The sequence below is a fragment of the Geotrypetes seraphini genome, chromosome 2 (genome assembly GCF_902459505.1).
Source record: "Geotrypetes seraphini chromosome 2, aGeoSer1.1, whole genome shotgun sequence".
Taxonomy (NCBI): Eukaryota; Metazoa; Chordata; class Amphibia; order Gymnophiona; family Dermophiidae; genus Geotrypetes; species Geotrypetes seraphini.
In genome coordinates, this window is record NC_047085.1 from 45,696,686 (window position 1) to 45,716,740 (window position 20,055).

Sequence of the window (20,055 nt, forward strand, 5' to 3'; positions counted from 1 at the left end):
TCCATCAGTGTCACCATTTCACCTATATGCCTATCTCACATCTTTTCCTGAATCTTCATTGTGGCTTTGTCCTTATCCTCCCCCCCCATGTTCACCATCTGCCCTCTCAATGTCCTTATCTCCCCACCCCTTTTTTCAACTTTGCATCACTGTGTCTCTATCTCCTCTCCCCCCCCTTTCAGCATTGCCCCATCTGTATCCCCATTAACCCTCCATTTCAGTATTATCCCCCTCTGCCCATCTAGCCTCTTTCAGCTTTGCCTCCCTCTGTAAACCCATCTACCCTCTTCAGCACTGCTCCCTCTGTGTTCCTATCTACCACCTCCCCCTTTCAGAATTTCCCCTCTGTATCCCTATCCTTATAATTCCCGCTTGCTCCTTTTCTGTGTTACTATTTGTCTCCATTTTCAGTGTCCCCTCTCTTCCCTTGTTCCCGCACCCTGCAGCCAGTATCTTTCCACCCTCCCCCAGCCTGTGTGACATTTTTTCTATCCCTCCCTTCCCCCTTCTCAATCTCTCTCTCTCGGTAACAAAAATCTCATGCACGAATACAGGGGCGGTACATGGAGTACAGGGGTACAGGGATAGTACATGGAGAGACCTCCCAGGAAAGGGACTTGGGAGTTCTGATTGACAAGTCGATGAAGCCGTCCGCACAATGTGCGGCGGCAGCAAACAGGACGAACAGAATGATCACGAACAGATCGGAGAAGGTTGTCATGCCACTGTACTGGGCCATGTTGCACCCTCACCTGGAGTACTGCATCCAGCACTGGTTGCCGTACATGAAGAAGGACACAGTACTACTCAAAAGGGTCCAAAGAGTGACTAAGATGATTAAAGGGTTGGAGGAGCTGCCATACAGCAAAAGATTAGAGAAACAGGGCCTCTTCTCCCTCGAACAGAGGAGATTGAGAGGGAACATGATTGAAACATTCAAGATAATGAAGGGAATAGACATAGTAGATAAAGACAGATTATTCACCCTCTCCAAGGTGGGGAGAATGAGAGGGCACTCTCTAAAGTTGAAAGGGGATAGATTCCGTACAAATGTAAAGAAGTTCTTCTTCACTCAGAGTGGTAGAAAACTAGAACGCTCTTCCAGAGTCTGTCATAGGGGAAAACACCCTCCAGGGATTCAAGATGAAGTTAGACAAGTTCCTGTTGAACCAGAATGCACTCAGATAGGACTAGTCTCAGTTAGGGCACTGGTCTTTGACCAGAGGGCCGTCACGTGAGCAGACTGCTGGGCACGATGGACCACTGGTCAGACCCAGCAGTGGCAATTCTTATGTTCTTACCCACAAGTCCTGCATCTGGCCCTCTCCTTTACACCTGCACCCCCTTCCCCGCGGCCCTCTTCGGCGACTCTACAGCGGCAGAGATTAAGACAGACTACCGATGTCGGGGCCTTCCCTCTGCGAGTCCTGCCTGTGCGGAAAAAGGAAGTTGAAACAAACAGGAGGGACTAACAGAGGGAAGGCCCCGGCGTTGGCAGTCTGTCTTAATTGCTGCCGCTGCAGAGTCACTGAAGAGGGCCGCAGGGAAGGGGATGCGGGTGCAGTTGGAAGGGAAAGGGACAGATGGGAATGCTGCCAGAATAGGAAGGAGCTCCGGAGCATAACGCCGACCCCGGTTGGGTTGATTTCGTTTTTAGGCTGCTGGCGCCTCCCCCCCCCCCAAAAAAAGAGTAAATTTGGACTACAGCAGCAAATTAGAAAAGCCGTCCGGACATCCGACAGAGCCCCTAAAAAGAGGACATGTCTGGGGAAATTCGGACATTTGGCAACCCTAACAATCGGGGATTACCGGTGCCTAGCAAAGGCCCCAGGCACCGGAAATGTAGGCCAGCTTAAGAAGGTTTAGTTAAACAGCTCAGGGTGCTATATAGTCTTTTGCACTAAGGGCTCCTTTTACAAAGGTACGTTAGGGACTTAACGCGCGGAATAGCGCGCGCTAAAATGTCGCGCGCGCTAGCCACTACCGCCTCCTCTTGAGCAGGCGGTGGTTTCTCGGGTAGCGAAAGCTAATCCGGTGCATGCGCTGAAAATCCTAGCGCACCTTTGTAAAAGGAGCCCTAAGTGTCACTTGTATGATTATCTCCCGGTTGGCGCGAAGTTGTATGTGTGTGCTCGGCGCAAAAAGCTCCTAGCTCTCAAGAGAACAAGACTGTTCCCTTGAGGCTAGAGTTGCAGACTTCGGGGAACAGAGGAAAACAGAGAGGTATCTAGAGGGCACCTACAGGGATGCTGTAGAGAAGTCCCATCTCCAATCTGGCAGTCCCTATGCTGCCTTGGAGGAGGGAGGTCTCATAAAAGGAGAGCATCGCCCTAGTGAAGTAGGAAATAGAGAATGACACGGTGGCGGTTTACCCACGGCCACCGCATTTTAGCCGCGGGTCACCCGCCGAAAACGGGGAAGAAAACTAGCAGTCGCTGCGGCGACGGGGACAAGGCCATTCACCGCCCGCGGGGCGGTGAATGGTCTTGTCCCCCGCAGTGAGGCATGAAGGATCGCGCGGTCCCCGCAGCTCACACCCGCCCGCCCAATCGATTCCAGTGTCCAGCCAGCTCTCTCCCCTCTCCTCACCCCAGTCCACCCGCACGCTACCAGAGAGCCGCGCACACCCGCCGCTGCTCAGCCTCGATCTTCTGCTCTGACGCAACCGGAAACAGAAAGTTGCAGCAGAGCAGAAGATCGAACACTGAGCAGCCGCGCGTGTGCGGCTCCCTGGGAAAGCGCGCAGGTTGCCGAAAAAGAAAACCCACAAACCAAGGCAGTAGTTTTTAGGCCAGCGCGGGGGTTAACAAATGATGAAATGTCGCGCGCGTTAACCCCGCTAGCGCGGCTTGATAAGAGGAGCCCTAAGGGTATGAGTAGGAACAATATCAAAACAGTACCAATCTCTCCTCACTTCCAAAGAGGTCAAAAGAGTTGTTGCAATCAATTTTTAAAGTGGAGAAAAAAAAAAAACCTCTGTGTTACTTGAGCCTAACTATTACCAGCATATGCTCCAAAACAGCAGGCACATCTTCAGTCATCGGTCAACCCCCCCCCCCCAACACACACACACATATAATAATGATAATAACTTTATTCTTGTATACCGCCACACCACACAGTTCTAGGCGGTTCACAAAAAAGAGAACTGAACAATCAGTGATAAAATACAAGTGTTAGGGAAATACAAGCTATGGAGAACAGAAAGATATCAAGTAACAAATTTATCAAGCAAAGAGGTCTTCGCCAGTTTTCTAAAGGAATAATAAGACGGAACATAAGGAATAATAACGCCTAGCCAGGGCATTCATTTTGCCTGCTTGAAAAGCAAGTGTTTTATCCAAAAATCCCTTATACCGACAAGATTTCATGAACAGCGTTCTTAATCCTTAATTGCAAACAGCCTTTAGTCAATTTTTGGAAAAAATATTTACTCCCTCTTTTACAAAGGTGCGCTAAGCTTTTTAGCGCGCGGTAAATATTAGTGCACGCTAAAGGCTAATGTGTGCATGTTATCCTAACGCTAACGTGTGCATGTTATCCTAACGCTAACGCGTGCATGTTATCCTAACGCTAACGTGTGCATGTTAACTGCTTTAGCAATTAGTGCACACGTTGATTTAGCGTGCGCTCAATCCACGCTAAAACGCTTAGCGCGCCTTTGTAAAAGAGGGCCTTAGTCTCTCGATATTGTCATAGGAGGGGCAGTGCAGAGAAGCCTGGAGCCTCATTATGTCTTGATAGCCCCAAGCCTTTGACCTATATTCCTTGCCCAGATGATGCCAGTGTACCCCAGGCACTCCTAAAAGTCCGTACACAACTTAGTTGCAGGTATTTAGGCCTGGTTTTTCTTGGCCTGAATGGATGAGCCTAAATGTTGTGTATGGCTGCAAAATGTGATTCTATGTATGGTTAGGGTTATCAGATTTTACTTTAGTACAATCTGGGCCCAACCAGTTCCACCCATCCCCACCCCATTACACCCCAGTCCCACCCTAGTCCCGCCACCCATTTCCTGCTCTCTTCGGGCAGGAGGGCATCTGCGCATGCACGGATGTCCTCCTGCCTGACGCGATTTTGAGGAAGCTTTTCAAAACCTGTACAAAGTGCCAGGTTTTGAAAAGCCGTCCGGACCCCCTCCCCCCCGCCCCGGACATGTCCTCGCAAAAGAGGACATGTCCAGAGAAACCCAGCCATCTGGTAACCCTATCTATGGTGCATGCCTTTTATAGAATTGTGCTAAGCACTATTCTGATCGGTAACAATTTTTTAGATGCCATATATAGAATCGGGCCCTCAATATGTAATTAAACTCTGGAATTCGTTGCCAGAGAATGTGGTAAAAGCACTTAGCTTAGCAGGATTTAAAAATGTTTTGACAATTTCCTGACGGAAAAGTCCATAAGCCGTACTTGGGAAAATTCACTGCTTGGTTCTAGGATAAGCAGCGTAAAATATATTTTGTTCTTTCTGGATCTTGCCAAGTGAAGGTGACCTGGATTAGCCTCTGTTAGAAACAGGATACTGGGTTTGATGGCAAAGCTTATGTTCTTGTTTCAGATGCCAAAGAGCTGCATGTCACTTACACAGCAGCTACCTTTGCCTGTCTCATTAAGAAGCTAGTTAGGATTTTTTTTTTACTTATGTTCAGCATTCCTTTTTTTTTTTTTTTTTTAATTCTTTATTGATTTTTAATCACAAACAATGTCATACAAATGAAAGAACAGAAGGTATTACATACATTACACCAATATCCTTATAGGTAACATAAATATCATTCAATAATTTCAATTTCTTATAAATAACAATATTAAAATATATCTTAATATTTGATACAACAGAACAAAAGCTTGACAAAATGTAGAAAAATATACTGCATACTATTAAAGAATAGAATTTATATCCACCTAGGGTTGCCAGATTTTACTATAGTAAAATCTGAACCCCTAGCCCGCCCTCAGGCCTGCCCAGTTCCATCCATCCCCGCCCCCATTATACCCCCAACCCCACCCTAGCCCTGCCCCAGCCTCATCCCCTGCTGCTTGCTCTCATCAGGCAGCAGGGAATCTATGCATGCGCGGATTTCCTCCTACCCAATGCAATTTAGAGGAGGCTTTTCAAAATTTGGACAAAGTGCCAGATTTGAAAAGCTGTCCAGGGAAATCCAGACGTCTGGTAACCTTATATCCATCCATAGGAAACAGTCTGCAAGAGTAAAAAGTATTATCTCACATTCTAATCTGTATCCTACCTCTGTCTCCGTGTGTGCCTGCCTGGCCTGGATTGCCTGGAAATCCTGTTCTTCCTGCTGGTCCTTGATCTCCCTGTGGACCAGGGGGTCCCTGTCGACCTGGCTCACCCGGTGGCCCCGAAACAGTTCGCACAGATGTAGACTGACTTGGAATTTGATTCAGCATAGAATTATACCTGGCCAAGTGACCTGCAAAATATTTCACCAGGGTAATAACAATTGAACATTACATTACATTAGTGATTTTTATTCCGCCATTACCTTGCGGTTCAAGGCGGATTACAGAAGAGGATTTCTGGACATGTCCAGAGGTGTTACAGAGTAGAGCGGGTTGCTTCAGAAGATTGAAATGTTCCAGAAATTCTGTCCATCGTGAAGTATTTAATTTAATTTAATTCTTATATACCGCTAATAACCGTGAGGTTTCTAAGCGGTTTACAAAAATGATGCATTAAAGATACAATAAATAAAAACGAAATAAATAAGATAGGTACTTGGAAATTCCCTAACTATCCAAAAGGCTCACAATCTAACTAGTCCTAGACTCCTCAACATATCATCTTCCTCATTTCTTGGCTATATTTTCTCAGATTTATGTAGCAGGATGCTAGCCTCCGCTTTTACTAAGGTGCGCTAACCGATTTTCACGCGCTAATTCGATTAGCACGCACTAATCAGTTAGCGCACCTTAGTAAAAGAGGAGGGTAAAAGGACAATTCTAGCAAGGCTATAATGGGGCATATACATTTAAGTACAACACTACCATTAAAAAAATGATATGTGAAATAAATATGAAACCTTCGCAACACACAACAAAATCCCACCGATCACCATACAATAAGGATCTCAGAAACCTGCTTGATTAATCGCAATGAATCTTAACCAAGACTTACAAGGTTCCACGTTTCTGTCATTGATCCTAAAAATTTTCTAAATAAATAAATAAATCCGCCCACGATCTGCCTCTGGCCTCACCCTCTTTCACTGGACATGGCACGGTTCATAGACAACCCCGTGAAAGACAAAGGCACACGCCGATAACTGAGCGCAAGACAGAGGCGCGCGCCAAAGAAAATTACAGTTTTTAGGGGCTCCGATGGGGGGTTTTGTTGGGGAGCCCCACAATCTACTTAATAGAGATCGCGCCGGTGTTGTGGGGGGTTTGGGGGGTTGTAACCCCCCACATTTTACTGTAAACTTAACTTTTTCCCTAAAAACAGGGAAAAAGTGAAGTTTTCAGTAAAATGTGGGGGGTTACAACCCCCCCACCCCCCACAACGCCCCCACAACGCAGCACGATCTCTCATAAGTAAAGTGGGGGGGTTCCCCCCACGCCCCCCCCATCGTAGCTGTAAAAACTGTAATTTTCTGCGGCGTGCACCTCCGCGCTGCGCTCAATTGTCTGCGCGCGCCTTTGTCCCGGCGCGCTTTTGACCTGTCACCACATGGCACATAGCACTTTGTTGTGCAGACTAAACTAGGGTTACCAGATTTTACTTTACTAAAATCTGGACCCCCTTAGACCTGCCCCCAGGCCCGCCCAGTTCCACCACTCCTGCCCCGTTATTCCCCAGTCTAGCCCCACCCCAGTCCAACCCCCCCTCCCCCTGCTGCCTGCTCTCGTCGGGCAGGAGGGCATCCACACAAGTGCATTTGGAACGCGATGACCTCACGTGCACACGCACGTTACAGCACCGCGTGGCATCCGCACATGCGTGGATACCCTCCTGCCTGATGTGATTTCGTGGAAGCTTTTCAAAACCCGGACAAAGTGCTGGGTTTTGAAAAGCGGTCCGGACCCCTGGACATGTCCTCAAAAAGGAAAATCCAGACATTGGTAACCCTAGACTACACGAGTAATAATAATAATAATAATAATAACAGTTTATATACCGCAGGACTGTGAAGTTCTATGTGGTTTACAGTGATTAACAAATGTTACAGATTGAGTAGTACTGACAGAGTTAAAGTTTAGCGGTCAGTTAATGCCTTTTTGCTCCATCTACTCGTTTGGCCTGCTCTTTCTTCTACACCTGAATCATCACAGATCATCTGCCTCTCTTATGTCCCTCTCACGTAACACTTTGTGCAATGCACCTACCCAGTTGTGTGCGTAATTTCTAACATTTCAATTAGCATTAATTCATGTATGTTAAATTTCAATAATTGGTGCCAATTAAGTCAATTAATCAATTAAGTTGTGCGCACACTTTAGGCGCAATACACAGAATTTGGAGATAGGTACATAAACACTGACATTAATGTGTGCATAATTGTCAATATACCACATAAGCCTAGTGTTTACGAGTTCGTTCCCAGTATTTTTGAATAAGAGGGCGGTGAAACAACATATGCTCCAGGATGCATTTTGCAAGACCGGCATAAGGGAGAGGTGGCAGCACTGATTTTGTTGGATAAAATATATAGTTAAAGGCCCATCCAGTTTGCCCAACCAGGTGGCCAGAATTGAATCTGGCCCTCTGCACTTCTTCATTAATCTCTGTCTCTCCGTGCCAATTTGGGGGCACAGGCAGTAGAAGTCTTTCCGGCACCAGTCCTAATTCCCAGCTACTGGAGTTGCCATCAAAGTCCACTCCTGATCTGTTTTTGCCATTTGTGGGAACCAGACCTTAGAAGTCATGCCAGGCATTGGCAACCTCTGAAGCTACTGTGAAAGCTCACTCCAGTTATGAGGTTATTTAAGTTTTGCTCTAATTGAATTCCATCCTTTTGTCTACATAGTGCTTCTCTATGTTTATCCCATCATTCTCAAATTCTGTCACCGTTTTTGTCATCACAAATGCCCATGAGAGAGCATTCCAGGCATCCACCAACCTTTCTCTGAAAAAGTATTTCCTGATAATATTCCTAAGGCCTTCTTTAACTAAGGTGCGTTAACCTATCAGAGTGCGCTAATTCAATTAGCGCGCACTAATCAGTTAGTGCTCATTAGTAAAAAAGGGAGTAATGCTCCCACCCTGCAACCTCAACTCATGACCTCTAGTTCTACCCCTTCCCCAGTTCTTAAAAAAGATTAGTTTGCATATTAATAACTTTTTAATATTTAAATATCTGTATCATATTCCCTCATCCCTCCTTTCCATTAGGGCAGTGGTTTTTAAACCTGTCCTGGGGGACCCCCAGCCAGTCAGGTTTTCAAGATATCCCTAATGAATATCCATGAGGCAGATTTGCATATAATAGATGTGACAAGGCATGCAAATCTGCCTCATGCATATTCATTAGGGATATCTTGACAGGTTTAAGAACCACTGCTCTAGGGTATACATATTCAAGTCTCTTCTCATAAGGCTTTTGGCGCAATTTTGTCACCTTCTTCTACACAGCCATCACCTTGTCACACTGTTTTGCTGCCTTAACATCCTCTGACACCATCACCTCAAGGTCTGTGCTTATCAGCCACTCACCCCCTTGCAGATACAACTATTTTGGGTTCTACACCCCGTGTACATCATTCTACACTTCTAATGTTTGGCGGTTAAAATTTAATACAAGAATCCAATTAAAGCAAAACTCAAATGACCTCATACTGAGATGAGACACTAGTATTCTATAATGGAACCCAGGTGGCCAGACGGCAGTAACAAATGGCAGATAATGGCATCCTTCTATCGTCCTTATCGTCCTTCTATTCTGTCCAGTAAGATAGCTAGCATTATACCTGCTGCTTTATGCAGAATGTACAGATTGCCCTCCACTCTCTCAATCTAGCTGTGTGTTAAGCTGTAATTTTAATAAGAAGACGCTCAATATCTTTCAGACTGCGTAACATCTAAACAGAAGCAAGAGGTTATATTATCCCTTTGAGACTACAGTATTCCCCCGCTCATTTGCGGTTCGCGAATCGCGGACTCGCTCATTTGCGGTCTGCTCTGACCGCCTCTTCCTGTAGTAAAGTCGGGCTACACCAATCAGGGGTTGCGTGTCAAAGCAGCTCCTGATTGGTGTAGCCCGACTTTACTACAGGAAGAGGCGGTAGGAGCAGACCGCGAGTGATTTTCTTCACCCACTGGCGCTCCAGCTGCCCTCTCCTGCCTCCCCTGACTTTTGACAGGCGAAAAACCGCATTTGTGGTTTTTTAAAAATTCACGGGGCTTCCTGGAACAGAACTCCCGCAAATTTCAGGAGAGTACTGTAGTCTAGATCTCAGTATTTTGTTACTTTTAATCTACTAGTCTTTGATTACAATTTCGAAGGTCATAGTTCTGCTAACTACAGAGTAAGCTAAAGTACAATCATCCCCAGTGAAAGCAATGATGCTACTGTAGCTTGCCACATTACTACTGCTACTACCATTACAAGTAAATCCAGGAGACTGACACTGTATCAAAGGCATAAATGGCATTTGTAAAATGGAGATACTTACTTTGGATAAGCTGTTCACATACTTGACGAGCAATTGCACGCACCATAGTTTGAGACTGGGTATCACCCTAGATAAAAGAAAAATGAGGAAATTATTGTTAACATTGGTCTTCACAGGAACATACTAACAGCTAGGGAGGGGGGTCAAAAAGGGGTCTTTGTTCCTGGATGCCAGCCTGAGCAGGGCACTGGAGGAGGAGGAATGAAAAGGTGAAAAACCCCCCCAAATGTACAGTGCCTTTGTGAGATGGTTCACGTTGGCAGAATGCAAAATTAAACACTGCCCCCCACCAGGTACTGGAGATCCATGGCATGGCACTGGTTTTCATAGTATGTCTGCAGTACAAATTTACCACTGCATTCAGTTCTGTATACTGTAGTATAGCGAGATAAGTTTTGCATGTGGGGAGGGGGTACCCAGCATCACCGTGCCATGTGTTTCCAGCATCGCTACACTGTGTGTCCCCAATGCACCCTTTCCCATGCCATGCATCCCCCCACCAGACGCATCTTTCTCTGCGGTACTCCCCCCCCCACCTCTTCAAATCTTCACAGGCAGCAAACAGCTATTTCTTACCCCCTGCTTACACAGGCCTCATCATTCCCTCTATCATCACTTCCTAAGCCCCGTAAAAAGGAAGGAGGGAGGGATGAGGCGGGCGCGATAAGTGGGTAAGAGATGATGCCCGCTGCCAGCAAAGCAAAGATTTGAAGAGGTATGGGGGGGGGGAAGAGGTGACGGTGCTGAATAATTGGACTGGTACTTTAATTGGTATATGAAAAATAAATGTTGATTGGCATATGAAATAATATTTTTTAATTGGCTTGATATAAAATTCATTTAATTGGAGTTGGCAAAACACCTGACAGAGAAAAACATCTCTGTCAGTTTCCCCTACTTGTTTTTTTTTTTTACAGTGGTTCAGTGATGTCATCATAGATGACAGACTTACTTGACAGCTACTGACGTAAAAATAACCCAAGCTGATCAAAAATTCTGATAGCAAAAGGCCGTGATGTGAGGAACCAGTACAGACCTGGCCTACATGAAGGATATGAGATGAGCTGTTTTTGTTCCTTAGAGACACTGACCCCCTCTTTTACTAAGGTGCGCTAACTGATTAGCGCGCGCTCTACGCGAACGCGTCCGTAGACTAACATGCGCGCGTAAGTGCACCTTCGTACAAGAGGGCCTGAATGAGTCTTGCTAGGCACGTGACCCTACAGATGCATAACAGTCAGAATGTCTATGATAAGAAACTTAGGTAGATCAAGATATATGATAGTTGGAACTAAATTAGCATCATTTCTAACTAGGCTTTTAGCACGAAATAGACTTCTTCTGCTTCATAAAATTCTATAAAAGCTGCCTTAAAACTCCCTTCAGGGGAGAGAGTTTCACATCCCTGATCAGAGGCAATTGGCCCAGGAAGGTCCCCTTTCCCATTTCCTGTCCCCAGTCCTTGTCTTTGTAACTTTGTGCTTATAATGAGTGTTGGCTTGGGTCAGTCATAATGTTCATACTAATTGTACCTAAATAGAGGATCTAGTGCCATATACTTTATGTATACATCTCTTTTTTCCCATATGGCATTAGGCAAGGGGATTTTGGTAAAGAGGTAAGTTCTTATCGCTTTTCTAAAGTTTAGGAGCCCTTCAAAGGAAATTTCTATTTGTCCTATACAGTATTCCCCTGATATTCACGGGGGTTACGTTCTTGGGGTGACCGCAAATGTTGGAAAAACCGCGAATATCGGAAGAGTACTGTAATCGGCACTCTCCCTCCTCCTCTCTTACCGTGGCCCCACCCGCTTTGCTTGGGGTTTTTTTTCTGGAGCTCAGCACCCCCTGCCTTCACCCTCGGACTGAGCTACGCCGCTTACCTGGTCCCAGTTGCCTAAGTCGGCGGCACCGCGCACGAGCAGGGAGACAGCTGTTACTACGGAGTCCAGGAGCTGCACTGCAGCCGGAACCGCGAGGGTTTACTGTGGTTGCTGCAAAAGTGTTGGTTAGCAACACGAGCCCCTCCCAGTGATGCCACGAGAGCCGAGCCGGGCCAGGCCCCCCAGAGGAGGAAGGACAAGTGCAACATTGATCTCTCACCCCCTGCCTTCACCCCCCAGCCCGAGCTGCACTGCTTACCAGGTCGCGGTTGGCTTAGTCGGCGGCGCCGCGCACGAGCATGGAGATAGCTGCAAAAGCAAACCCCGGAATCTGTATGCGGGGACCGTAAAGGATGGGAGAATGCACCAGAGAGCGGAAGAGGAGCTGAGCTGTTACTACAGAATAATTACAAAGAGAGGAGGGTTTTAAAGAAAAAAAAACAAAAACCCTGAATTACTGAATCCGCAAATTCAGAACCGCGAATTCGCAAGGGTTTACTGTATACCCTCTTTAGTGGCGTAGTAAGAGTGATCGGCGCCCGGGGCAGTGGCATCCCTCCCCCACCCTCTTCCCCGCCCCCTTTCCTTTCCCTTTTCTTTCCTTTTTAACTTCTCCGGCATGAGCAGCATACCCATGTTGGCTCGCCCTTTGACGTCGCTTCCTAAGCACAGGCCCCGGAAGTGACATCACAAAGAGTGCCAATGCTGACGTGGACAGCAACCTTGTGCCAGGGAAGTAAAAAAGGTGGGGCACATATGCAGGGCAAGGATAGGAGCGGGGGGGGGGGGGCAGAGATGAGTAGGGGTGCCATGCCCATAGCAAGATGGCCCCCCCCCCATTACTACACCACTGCCCCTCTTTTTACCTGATAGTGTTCTTCTGGTCTCCCTCCTGTGCACATAACCAGCTATAGAGTAGCATAGGACGCTAAGGATTACAGTAGGTATTTTTCTATTCCTAGAGGGTTCACAAATGTAATAAAAACACCGATAGCTGGTGGGATTTGAACCTGCATCCCTAGGTTCTCAACTTTCTGTGTTACCCATTAGGCTACTCTTCAGTTCTACATAGAGGGCTCTTAAGAGGTTACACTTCCCCTTATGCATTCGCAGTTTCACGGTCCGCGGTTTCGGTTATTCGCGGTTTTTCAATCGAAGGCCCCGCCCCCAAATTTACATCACAGGAAATCGCTGCTCCCGGCGTTGCACAGAGAAAATCGCTCCTTCCTGCTGCACTTTCTTCACTGGAACAAGGTAAGGTTATTTGCGATTTTGTGGGGTTTTTTTACAGAAACCCGTGAATAACATACAAAAAGTTATTTGTGGTTTTTCTGTATTCGCTGCCTTACCGTTCCCCTATCCCCGCGAATGCAAAGGGGGAAGTGTAATTTTTAAAAAGTCTTTAGTGCCATGTGTACTCTATGTACCTAATTCCAGAAGCTGTCATAGAGCCCTGTATCCCTTTCTAGTTTCACATTTGGGAGGAGAGGGGAACAGCAGTCACTGGAGGATTAAGGGGATGACTCGCCTTAATACTTCCAGTAGAAAACTGCTCAATCAGAGTACCTTTCTGTAAAATGGATGAGCCAAGCACCAGGTCCAAATAACAATATACAATTTTTTTTCCATTTGAAGTAGGACATCCATATCATTGCCCCTCCCTAGTCACGCTCAAAACACCCCCCCCCCCTTGCTATAAGATCATACTGCAGTTTTAGACATATACATATTGAGATCATTAAGGGGTCCTTTTATTAAGGCATGCTAACCGATTTAGCGCACCCTAAATGCTAAGGCGCCCATAGAATATAATGGATGTCTTAGCATTTAGCGCATGCTAAATTGGTTAGCGCACACTAAATCGGTTAGTGGGAGCTAAATTGGTTAGCGCGCCTTAATAAAAGGGTCCCTAAGTTTGTCCGCATGAGTTTTATGACAAAGACCACTAAGCATTTTAGTAGCTTTCCTCCGGACCAACTCCATCTTGTTCATATTATTTTGAAGCTAGGGTCTGAGAATTGTACATAATACAGTCAAACCTCGGTTTGCGAGTGCCGCGGTTTGCGAGTGTTTTGCAAGACGAGCAAAACCATTTTTCACAAATCGTGACTCGCAAACCGAGCATTGACTCGATTTGCGAGTCCCCCCACCCACGAACTGGCATCGACCCCCCCCCCCCGCCCGCAAACGCCGCCCCCGCAAACCAGCATCGCCTCCCTCGCAAACGCCCGCCCCCCCCTACGTGAACCGGCATCCCCCGCCCGCCCACACTAAAGGCTTGCCCCCAAGCTGGCACCGGCACGCAGCACCAGCCCACAGGAGGTGCCAGTGCCGGTGCCCGAAGATCCTGCCTCTTCCCGGACTGGGCCTTGAGCATCTGCGCATGCTCAAGGCCTTCTGGCTCTCGTTCTCTCCCCGCGCATCCTTCTAGCTTTTGCCGTCACCTTTTCAACCATTTGGCCACTTTAAGATAGATCACATACTATCACTCCCAAATCCGTCTCCTCTTTCATGCCCCAAAGTTCTTCATCCTCTAACTGTATTTTCCCTTGGGGTTTTTTTTTGCATCCCAAATGCATGGCCCAACATTATTTTTAACATTAGCTGCCAAATTCATAACACTGTACTGGTCCTTTTACATTTACATTTGTGATTTCTATTCCGCCTGTGCCTTGCGGTTCTAAGCGGATTACAGTTAAAAGAGATCAGGGCATTACCGAGAGAATAACATAACAACAATCAAGTAAATTACATGCTGTGGTATAGAAATACAGGTACAGTGGTGCCTCGCCTAACGAACGCCTCGCACAGCGAACGCTGCGCACAACGAACTTCTTGTCTTGATTCGTACAACGGACTTCGTTTCACACAACGAAGTCGCCCGAGCTGCATCCTTCCGCGCAGGCACTGCACTTAACTGCCCTCTCTCACTTGTTTCCCCCGATTATCCAGCATCTAGCCCTCCCCCCCAAACACTTCCTGTTTCCAGCGTCAGAGGGGACGGGGTATCGAAGCGCGAGCGAGCTGCGGAAGTGGTGTTGGTGGTGGACGGCCTAAGGTATGAGTTAGGATGGTGGGGTGGGGAGGGGAGGCCTGAGAGTGAGCATGCGCGCACAGGGAGGAGACGGGGAGAGACGCGCTGGATTGGCAACGGTTGCTCTCTGTCGCCTCCCGGGTCCAGCGGCGTGACAGTTTTCAAACAGGCGACCACCAGCTTTAACGGCGCTGACTCCCGACTACAGCCTCCAACAGATGACTGCTTCCCATTGCATCCGGCCGCTGGCAGGTCTCGCGCGCAGCAGCCAATGGGTGCCAGCCACGAGTCGGCCAGCACCAGAGGGGGGAATCAGGAGAGACGAGCATCAGAGGGTGGAGGAGAGGCAAGGTAGAAGAAGAAAATCAGAGAGGAGGAGAGAAGCAGAGAGAGAGAGATTGGACAAAGAGGAGGGGATGGTGAAGGAGGAAGAGAACAGAAAAGGAAAGCATAGGAGGAGCATTAGAGAGGGAGAGGAGAAGACAGTTTGCCAGCCTGAGAAACTCCCTAACCCCTTATGCTGCTGCACAGGGAAATGGGGAAAAATGACAGACAGACAGTGGGAGGGAGGGAGAACGAATTATTTTTTTTTACATGTATTGTTATGGGAAAACGCGTTTCACATAACGAACTTTTCGCATAACAAACTTGCTCCTGGAACCAATTAAGTTCGTTGTGTGAGGCACCACTGTATAAGAAATCTGGATTTCTCGATAGAATAACTCGACAGGGATCAAGTAGATTACAAGGTTCAGTGGGGAAAATAGTATAGGCAACTGAAGAAAGGTACCTAACTTTGAAGGAATCAATTAAACGGATACCTAAGGGAGATTCTTATTTAGGAGAAGGTTAAATGGATACCTTTAGGAGATGCTTATTTAGGAGTCTGGATATTTTTGGTAAGTAAGGTTCGAGGGGATGACTAGAGTGTTATTTGCTGGGAGGAGTGCATGTGCGATTGGGGAGGAGAATATTAAGTAAGGACGTGTTTTTTGAAAAGGAATGTTTTGATTTCTTTTCGAAATATTTTGATGTCTGTTGTGTTGATCATCAGTTTGGTGATGGTGGGGTCAATTTTCGCTGCTTGTGTTGCTAGAAGGCTGTCGTAAAGTTTCTTACGTCGGGTGCCATTATGAGGGGGGAAGGTGAACAGGTTCTGAGGTCTTCTTTTGAAGACCAAATCTAAGTTCAAGTTCAATTTATGAGTATGATTATTTTATCCAATCCAATTCAGTAAATACAGGTGAATACAGCTATAGATAACTTACTCTTTCACCTCTTTCTCCTTTGGAACCAGGAAAACCCTACAAAAAATGAAAATACAAAGTTTGTAACTGAAATCAATCTAGAGTTATTGTACATATAATTTTTTATTGAACAAATGCTTTCTGGTTCAACATTTTTTGCATATTACATACCCAATCCCCCTCCCCTATCGCTCCCTTTTTATCAGTTTCTATGCAAATATTTTTATTGGAAAATTCAATAAACAATCCAAGAAAAAATACAATATGTCGGTTGCATTTTACGTTCAAATTCTCTCCTTCCCAGTACTCCCCTAACAGAATGCTTCTAAACCATAACCATCGAGGCATGAAAGTTATAAATAAGTGAACATTTTATTATGTCCCTTTAAAGCGGTATTATGTACTTTCTCACCCCCTGTATTATACCCCCATCCCAGAGTTATTATGGCTATTCTGTATATCAATCCCAATGAAAACTACTGGGTCAAACTTAAAACTATGTCTCCCAAAAGAGCAGAATCATACAACAAAACTGGAAAGGAAGAACTAATAAAGTAAACTTCACTTAAATATATAAACTTTCAACCTGAGAGGTGCTCAGAACCTTGAAAAACAAGGTGGAATAAATGCTAATGGGGACAAGCCCCTATAGACATTTCAGTGTTCTATCATTGCATCCTCTCCCGTGTTAGAAAGAATATAGTGAACCAATTTTTCTAAAAATTGAATTAATGTACCAAAACAATCATGTGAACAAAATAATAACTTCAGCGTTTTTTCAAAAATGTGAACTTAGCTTGCATGGGTGCTTTAGGAAGCTGTCTCACTCCAGCGGGCTCTAACGCGTTTCGCCGCAAGGCTTCTTCAGAGAGCCGCCAAACAAGCTGGAACTGAGTGAAAACTTCTTCCTTCCTCGTCACCCGTGATTACATCACTTCCTGTTTTTCAAGGTTCTGAGCACCTCTCAGGTTGAAAGTTTATATATTTAAGTGAAGTTTACTTTATTAGTTCTTCCTTTCCAGTTTTGTTGTTATTCTGTATATCAATCAACTATGACATGTACAGCCAGCACAACAATGTCTCTTATGTAGATATTAAAGAGCTGTGAAATCACCTATTAAATTTCTCTCCCTTTTATTTTAAATTGGCACATTTTTATTGAACAAATCAAATATCACTAATCCTATAAGAAAATATCAGGAACATCTCTTCCCCCCCCACCTCCCTACCCCCCCCCCACCAGTTATTGTACATATAATTTATCATACGAGATGATTATGGGTGTCAAAATGATCAGAAAAGGATTTGAATAATTATTAGACTCAAATTTCTATAAATATTCTAATTATGAGATCCTTAACCATGCACAGAAACAAACAAATCAAGAATCATGCAGTCACTTCACATGGAAAAACATATCTTGTTAATGTTCAGTTCAATCCCAAATTGTTCATTAATACATGTCCAAATAAGGAGTCTCCAAAACTCTTTAAAGTGTAACATCAAATGCTTCACAGAGAAGTTAAAGTTTCAAGTTTAATAAATATTTTGATAAAATCACAGTTAAATGCAGAAGTTGCCTGTACAACATAAAGTATTCTGAATTATCAAATCTATAAAAATGTTTTTGACTATGCTGTATCATATTTAAAAGAAGCTACATTCCTTAATTACAGAAAAGCCAACATGGAATGGATCTGTCCTTTTGGATCCTGCAGGGTGCTTGTGACCTGGATTGGCCACTGTTTGGAACAGAAAGCTGAACTTGATGGATCATCTGACCCAGTATGACACATCTTATATTTTTGTGCCACTATATATTTAAGGATAATATATAAAAACATGATCAACTGGCAGAATGCATATTAAAACAGGCTAGCTTTCAGAATTTGGGAGATCAAGTGCCCCGAGAATTGTTCTCCCTCTCTTTCTCCCATTAGAACATAAAAATTGCCATACTGGGACAGATCGAAGGGCAATCAAGCCCAGTATCCTGTTTCCAACCATGGCCAACCTAAAGAGCAGCAACAGTCCAGAGCTGAGATTGTGATGTCATAATGCCTCATTCTACCAATGCCTAAGAGCCAAACTCATAAGTGATGTCACAATGGTTTGATTGTCCTATACTTGACTCATCTAAAAACATACAACTTGTCATACTGGGACAGACCAAAAGTCCATCAAGTCTAGTATCCTGTTTCCAACAGTGGCCAACCCAGGTCCACTCCCAAGTACCTAGCTAGATCCCAAGTAGCAAAACAGATTCTGCATGATCCTCCCTCCCTCCCTCTCTCTCTACCAATTATTCTCCCACCAGGAACTCCTCTGCCTCGTTCTGTTCCCCCCTCCACATCTTCTTCCCTTTAGCTGGCTGGAGAAAAGCAACATGTCATGTCACGTCAGCATCATCTGCCAGCTGGTTTCAGTCTGCAGTCTGAATGTGAAGGGTCCCATAGTCTCATAGGACCTGTCAGCACTGTATATTCATACTGTCAGAACAAGTTGTGAACCTAGCTAGCAGAGATACGGCATGAAATACTGCCCCCCCCCCCAGTATGCTACATATAAACTGGATTTATGTCTTGATTTTTTTTGTTCAGTTATTTATATTCCACCCACAAGTGAGCAAATTACAATTCAAACATACAGTATATTATAATATTGTAATCCAGAGGACTGCAAAATAGAAACTGGGCAACAACTAGAACAGAGACGATTATATCTAAAATTAGGATTTGGGGGATTTAAAATTTAATTATTTGATTCCAAAACTGAGCTCAAGGCAAGCTTCATTAAAGTGCAGTGGTCTGTTCTTTGCCTATAAGTATTTATAGTCTACAATAATTCTAGTTAATGCACCTCAAAATAGATAGAACAGAATTAGAAAAAGTACAGAAAAGGGTAATGAAAATGATAAAGGGGATGGTACAACTTCCCTTTGGTGAAAAGCTAAAGTAACAGAAAGAGACAGCTCAGGGGAGATATGGCAGAGGTCTATAAAACACTGAGTTGAGTAGAATGGGAGGATGTGAATTGCTTGTTTAATTTTTTCAAAAATACTAAGACTAGGGGGCATGAAACTAGATTTAAAACAAACTTGATAAAATATTTCTTCACTTATCATGTAATTAAACTCTGGAATTTGTTGCCAGAGAATGTGTGAAAGCAGTTAGCTTAGCAAGGTTTAAAAAATGTTCTTTTCGAAAAATTATCCAAAAAGTCCATATGCCATTATTAAGATGGACTTAGGAAAATGAACTGCTTATTTCTAGGATAAGAAGCATAAAATCTCTCCTATTCTTTGGCATCTTGCCAGGTACTTGTGACCTGGGTTGGCCACAGTTGAAAACAAGATACTGGGCTTGATGGGCCTTTGGTCTGTCCAGTATGACATCTCTTATGTTCTAATGTTCTAGGACAGTGGTTCCCAACTCTGTCCTGGAGGACCACAAGGCCAGTCGGGTTTTCAGGATAGCCCTAATGAATATGCATGAGAGAGATCGGCATATAATGGAGGTATCAGGAATGCAAATCTACTCCATGCATATTCATTAGGGCTAACCTGAAAACCCGACCGGCCTGGGGGGTCCTCCAGGACAGGTTTGGGAACCACTGCCTTAGGGCAATTAATGTTATAGTACCTTAACTGTGTTTATCACAAATATTTGCAAAGCAGCTCATTATTATTCAAACCAATTAATACAGATTCTGGTAAACTTCGCAAGTTGCATTATTCAAGAAAAATTCTCTGGACTTTCCAAGGTATAAATCAGTGGTTCCCAACCCTGTCCTGGAGGAACACCAGACCAATTGGGTTTTCAGGCTAGCCCTAATGAATATGCATGAAGCAAATTTGCATGCCTATCACTTCTATCATATGCAAATCTCTCTCATGCATATTCATTAGGGCTAGCCTGAAAACCCGATTAGCCTGGTGTTCCTCCAGGACAGGGTTGGGAATCACTGGTCTAAATTATCCTTGGGATTATCAGTTAATGCTTCCTGATACCATATTTGAAAAGGTCTCAAACACAGTAGTGATTCCTCACACCCCATTTTTTAATTACTGTACTGCAAACACACTTGAATTATATTTAAGTTTACATAAAATATTCCTCTATGTATCGATTACATATTTTACAAATTAATTTTTTTTGTACAGTGGCGTACTTCATGCTTAAAAGTTATATTTTTATAAAAATGTGCCGCCAGGTGTCCGAGGTCCATCGCGCCCAGCAATCCGCTCACGTGGCG

At 44.9% G+C, this 20,055-nt stretch overlaps 1 protein-coding gene across 2 annotated transcripts in view; it reads right to left on the reverse strand.

Moving 5' to 3' along the window:
• COL14A1 (collagen type XIV alpha 1 chain) overlaps window positions 1-20,055 on the reverse strand; it is a 393,953-nt gene that overhangs the window by 30,165 nt on the left and 343,733 nt on the right. For both annotated transcript variants that reach the window (XM_033933023.1, XM_033933024.1), the window contains exons 43-45: window positions 15,823-15,858; window positions 9,639-9,705; window positions 5,252-5,440 (exon numbers count right to left, since the gene is read on the reverse strand). In XM_033933023.1, the coding sequence (XP_033788914.1) occupies window positions 5,252-5,440; window positions 9,639-9,705; window positions 15,823-15,858 (292 nt within the window). The remainder of the gene's footprint in view (window positions 1-5,251; window positions 5,441-9,638; window positions 9,706-15,822; window positions 15,859-20,055) is intronic.